Source organism: Psammomys obesus, unplaced genomic scaffold (genome assembly GCF_907164565.1).
Source record: "Psammomys obesus unplaced genomic scaffold, mPsaObe1.curated_primary_1811, whole genome shotgun sequence".
NCBI classification, from domain to species: Eukaryota; Metazoa; Chordata; class Mammalia; order Rodentia; family Muridae; genus Psammomys; species Psammomys obesus.
This window is the reverse complement of record NW_026596962.1, coordinates 930,862-936,861: the sequence shown is the minus strand read 5'-3', so window position 1 is coordinate 936,861 and position 6,000 is coordinate 930,862. Positions and strand designations below refer to the sequence as shown.

At 45.7% G+C, this 6,000-nt stretch overlaps 1 protein-coding gene across 1 annotated transcript in view; it reads left to right on the top strand.

Moving 5' to 3' along the window:
* The first annotated feature begins 309 nt into the window (after positions 1–309).
* Positions 310–6,000, top strand: part of Znf236 (zinc finger protein 236) — a 98,214-nt gene continuing 92,523 nt past the window's right edge. The window contains exon 1 of the mRNA XM_055598734.1: positions 310–504. Coding sequence (XP_055454709.1) covers positions 498–504 — 7 coding nt within the window. The 5' untranslated portion in view covers positions 310–497. The remainder of the gene's footprint in view (positions 505–6,000) is intronic.

Below are 6,000 nucleotides of genomic sequence, written 5' to 3'. Positions count from 1 at the left end.
GGGGGGACCCCGTCCCGGCGGGCCCCGAGGCCTGGGGGACCTCGGGGAGGGCGCAAGTAGGCGCTCCTGCGCGCTGTAGATCCCGGGAGGCGCGTCCCTCTGTCGAGGTTTAAGTCTCTCTGGCCGAAATCGGGTGCGCTAACGTGGGTCTCTTTCTTCGGGAAGAAGTGCCCAGTTTTCCAGCGGGCAAAGCGGCGGGGAGATGTCACCCGCACCGTCGCCTCCCCGCAGCCCGGCGCTAAGGGGCCCCTCCTCCAGCGCGAGGAGGAGGAAACAGGCATCCATTGCCACAGCGTTCTTTTGAGCCGGGATGGGGGGTCATCGGGTGGAGAGGCGCAGAGCTCAGCCGTCCGCCCCGGGGTTTAGCCTCGGTCCCCACCTGCCCTGGAGTCCCCGCGCTTCTGCTCCGGCCGCAGCCCCGGGCGGTCTGTGCAGTCAAGCTGGCCGGGGAAGGGCCCTGCCTGAGCGCTGGCAAGGCGGCTCCTGTCTGGGACGAGATGGAAGGTGAATCGCCCCAACTTCTATTATGTTTATGTAGCCGGTTGCCGCTTAGTTACTCAGGGTTTGACTGTCGTTGGGGATGAGTGCACTGGGGTTCAAGAGCTGGGATCAGAGAGATCAGGTGCAGACGCCACCCACGGTCAGATCCGGCCTGGACCTACAAAGGACAGTGTTATCACCGGTGCAAGCCTGGGAACAGGACACTCAAAGTAGTAGTTACTCCTTAAGTACTGCTGTTACTCTTGACAGAGTCAACAGGCGTGTCATAGGGCAGTATGCACACTGTTCATGAACCGCAGGAAGCGATTTCACACCATCGTTTCGTGGATTGCTTGGAGCAGTGGTAGCTGGGTGGTAATGTTAGCTGGTAGGAAGATCTGTGCTTAGAATAACACCTCACGGTATTCATTGCTGGCTGATGCCTCACTCCTTGGCCTTGACCATGTTTTCCCAGTTGTGTGTGTTTCTGGTGTTTGTTTTTGTTTACATGCTTTATGCCAGTAATAATGTAAGGTTCAGTGTGGAAGCAGGCTTAGAGAGGAAGAATGTGAAATTTCCATTGAGACAAGAATGAGAATTCATTCCTCTCCCAGCACTCCATGGTTTACCAGCTGGTATCACTGGTCAACAAGGGATAATTCTTTTTCTCTAGTTTTCCAAGACACTTCATAACTATCTTTTACATTTTTTAATCACATTCTTTTTTATTGTGTGTGCTTGTTGGCAAGTTTTGGTTTTGTTTTATACATACCAACTGAGCCATCTCTCCAGCTCTCTGTAGCCCCATAGATAAATTCATAGCTTCATCCTCAGAACTGGGTTTGCAATCCACCATACCTTTCTAAGGTACCCCAGCTCCAGAAGTGGAGTTTTCTTTATTTTTCTTCTTCGAGACAGGGTTTGTCTATGTAGGCTTGACTGTCCGGGACTTGATTTGTAGACCAGGCTGGCCTCAGACTAACAGAGATCTGCCTGCTGGGACCACCACGCCCAATAAGGTGAAGTTTTCAAACTGGGCTCTGCTGTTCCTTTAGTTGTCACTTCTCCTTGTGGATGAATTCCTTGAATGTGATCTAGGACCACACCCTGATTAAAACCTCACTCCTCAAAACCCTTATAGTTCAGTCTTCAGCTCTCTCAACCATGGCTTTGCCACTGTCCCCAATGTTGCCAATTTTTTTTTTTGTTTTGATTTTGATTTCTCTGTGAGATCATCTTTTTTTACTCTCTACCCCAAGTGATGCAGCTTCTTCAGAGAGAGCTTGCTCAGATCTCTGAAGACATAGTCAGGCTTACCATGGGACTGGTTCTTTACTGGTACTTGGGACCCTGAGGGCTCCTTGAGGTGCTTTCAGAAGTATGTAAGAAATATTTTACAGTGTTCAGAGTGTTTGGCTTTTTCACTTGGCTGGCATTTATGTGCTGTAGTCAGATGAAGGCAGTTGTGGGTGTAACTGCAGCCAGCGTAGCACACAGCATTTGGTGGTGAACACACCGATGTGACTGTTGTGTCATGCATCCCAGCCTGGTATTTGGAGGTCAGAAGAGGGCATGGAATTCCTTGGAACTGGAGTTAAGGACATTTGTGAACAACCAGTGTGGATACTGGGGACCAAATCCAGGTCCTGTACAAGAGCAGAAAGTGCTCTTAACCACTGAGCCCTCTCTAGCCCCCTGTTTTGTCTTAAATCAAATTTTGTCAGTCCGTCCATCCGTCTATCTGTCTGTCTGTCACTGTCTGTCTGTCTCACACTGGGTCAGGCTAACCTAGGTCTCAGTGTGTAGTTTACATGGTCTCAAATTCATGGCAATTCTCTTGCCTTTGACTTCCAAGTGTTAGAATTAGGTAGGAACCACCACATTTAATTTAAAAACCAGCTCAGCTTTCTAGGAGGAAGATATTAATAAAATCTGTTTCAACTGCGGGGCTCTGATATTTAAGATGTTTGAGGCCTTTGGCTTCATCAGTCAGTGTCATCTAACAATCTGATGATTTTCCAGTCTTTCGGTCACTACACTAGGATTATCTTTTTTAAACAGTGCCTTGCTCAGTGTAGCCTTAACTGACCCAGAACTCAATGCATGGACTTGGCATGCACTGTCATGCCCAACATGTTATGAACTGTAAGGATCACTCTGAGGGATTTTTGTAGTTTTGGAAAACTGACGCTCTAGAGATTGTGATTTGGAAGGTGTGGCCACCCAGTAGCCTGGAGGCATGAATATTTCTGTCTGCATTGGAATCTAGAGTGCATGTTGTTTTGTTCTGCTTGATAGAGGCGGTACTCTTCTTGTGGGTGGGTAGGTTTGTTCCGCACTAGTTGTGAATACACATTGGGATAGGAGGTGCTGTGCTAGTTGCTGGGGATACAGAGCCAAAACTCTCATGCTTAGGACAGTAAACACACGTAAATGTGGTGTGGCAGCAGGCTGAGTTTCCTAGAGAAAAATCATAGGAAAATTGAAGTCTAAAGAGCCTGGCAGCAGGGCATGGTCCTGCAGTTTGCAATGCCAGCACTTGGGTGGTAGAGACGGTAGGATCAGGGTTCAAGGTCATTCATAGCTACAGAGTAAGTTCCAGGTTAGTTTGGGCTACTTGAAACCTTATCTCTAAAAGCACACACCCAAACAAAAACCAAAAAGAAATGTTGACCCATCCAAAACACCCTTGAAATAAATAAGATTATGGTATATAGGGGAGTCACCTGGCTAGGTGTGGTGCACGCCTTTAGTCCCAGCACTCAGGAGGCCGAAACAGGCAATCTTTAGAACAGCCTGGTCTACAAAGCAAGTTCTACACCAGCCAGAGCTGCAGAGTGAGAGACCCTGTCTTGAGAGGGAAGGAGGAAGGGAAGGAAGTAGAGGAAGAGTGGAGGAGGAGACAGGGTTTCTTTGGGTAGCCTGTCTGTCCTGTAGTTAAGGCTGGCTTCGGAGATTTGCCCTCTTCTGTCTACTGAGTTGCTGGGATTAAAGGCTGGCACCAGTACCACCTGGCTACATTTGGAACTTTTTTCCTCCCAAGACTTACTTATTTTCATTGGTGTTTTACTTGCATGTATGTCAAGGTGAAGGTGCCAGACCCCTGGAACTGGAACTACAGGTCGTTGTGAGCTGCCGTGATGGTTGCTGGGAACTGAACTCAGGACCTTTGGAAGAACAGCCAGTGTTCTAACCTCTGAGCCATCTCTCCAGCCATCATTTGGAACTTCTAAACTTGCCTTTTTTGTGTTACTGAATGTAGTTCAGTTGTCAGAAGACATACGTGACCGCTTCAATCATTTGGATTTGAGCCATATTTGCTGAGCAGTTCACTTGTATCATCGTAATGCTCAAGAACTCGGGAAAGTGTTAATTTTCTCTCATTTATGTGTGGCCATTCTAATGAGTAGTTCTCATATTGTCTTGATTTCCATTTCCTTAATGATTAATGGTGTTAAACATCACTGTAGACTTTTTGCTTATGCCAGAAGATGCCTTAAGAAAGAAGGGCTTGTTGGATTCACCTCAAGTGGCTGAGGTGCCTGTTTAACATACCAGAGTGGACCTGGGCTCCAAGTTCTCCCAGCATCCCTCAGTCCCTACAGTTCCAGGGCATGGCTGGCACACTCTGCCCTCTGTGCTGAACTCTCCAGCCCAGGGGTAGGGCTTCCTTTCACCCAGAGGCCATTCACCATGTAATCCAGACAATGCTCTCTGCCCCCCCCCCCCATAAACCTGCCAAATTATACTTTAATTTGGCTTGAATTGGCTCATTTCATCTGCATAGACTACCTGTCAGGGCTTCTTTTGGCACATGGTTCAGAGGCTCTGGTTTGTTCCTCTGGCTTTCCTTAGTAAGGCTGAATATTATATGCAGGATCTTAAGCAGTGGCAGATAGGAGGTAGGGAAAGGAACAGAGAGGGGCCTTGGACACCACGTGCCCCCCACTCCCAGGGACATGTCCCCAGTGACCTACTTGTCAGAGTTTCCAGAGCCTCCTAAAATAGAACCAACCAGCTGGGGACCAAGCCTTCAGAACACAAGCCTCTTTGGGGGACATTTCGTATCTAAACCACCATGCTATCTTTCTTTGTATTTGTTGATACTTTTATGTCTTTGGGAAATTTTTTGTTAAATTTTTTCCTCATTTCAAGCTTTATTGGTTTGCCTTTTGAATGTTGAGTTTTATGAGTTAGTACTGATTGGTGAATGTTTTCTCCCATTCTTTAGCTAGTAGCAAAAAAATTAAAATGTTATTGATAGTGTTCTTTGACATACAAAATCTGAACTTCAGTCTATATTTTTTCCTTTGATCTATTAAGATCAAACCCTTATGATTCTCACATGTCTTTAATCTCAGCACTCAGGTGGCAGAGGCAGGTGAATTTCTAGGAGTTGAAAGCCAGCCTGGGTCTATGTTAGTGAGTTCCAGGCCCGACAGAACTACATAGCGAGACCCTGTTTCAAAAAACAAACAAACCTCATAAAAAAAAAAAAAACAAAAAAACAAAAAAACAAAACCACAGAAAAGCAAAATAAAGCCCAAACACCAAAAGAAATCAAAGCAAAAACGCATTATGAAGTTCCCAGTCAGGAAGGTGTCCTTAGAAACTTATTTAACAGTTTCTCTTTGAGCTAGGCCTCAGTCCCTAGCGTTGGCTAGTCTGGAACACATGTCTGTCTCCTGCTGCCTCTTGAGGGCTGGGACTAATCATGTGACACTCCAGTTCCCATTTAATTTTGAGACAGGATTTTGCCATCATTGCTCAAGCTTTCCTTGGCCTCTTGTTTCTCCTTATAGTTGTAAATGCTGGGATTACAGGCGAGAACCCTATGCTGTTTATATTTCAAGAGTTTTATAGTCTTTGTTCTTAAATGAGGTATTTGTTGTGATTTGAATTTACTTTTTTAAGTGGTATGAGGTAAGGATATGAACTTAATATTTTGTGTATGGCCAGCTGTCTTTCTGTCCTGAAGCCATTTTTTGAAGACACTAATTGGCATTCTTTTTTTTAAATTTATTTAATTTTTATTTTATGTGCGTTAGTGTGAAGGTGTCAGAGCCCTTGGAATTGGCATTACAGACAGTTGTGAGCTGCCATGTGGGTGCTGGGAATTGAACCCGGGTCCATTTGGAAGAGCAGACAGCACTCTTAACCACTGAGCCATCTCTCCAGCCCCACTGATTGGCATTCTTAATAGGACGTGAAAGTTAATTTCCAGACTGGCGGGTCTGTTCTGCCAGCACATATACTTTATCTTAGTATACGTTAAATGCATAGCCATTAGAATTGGCTGTTTGTTTAATGTGTGTGATGCCACCTCCAAATGACATGATACATGTCAGACCCAGAAGGTATTCTGTGTGTAGGAAATCAGCTTTTTTTTCTTTTTTCTTTTTTGTATAGTCCGAAGAAGCACAGGTTTAGCAGTATGATACTGAACCTATTTTGAAAGGTCCTGTTACATTTAGAGTTCAAGTCTAGAACTCTGTTCCAGCTATATAAGAAACTGTAGGC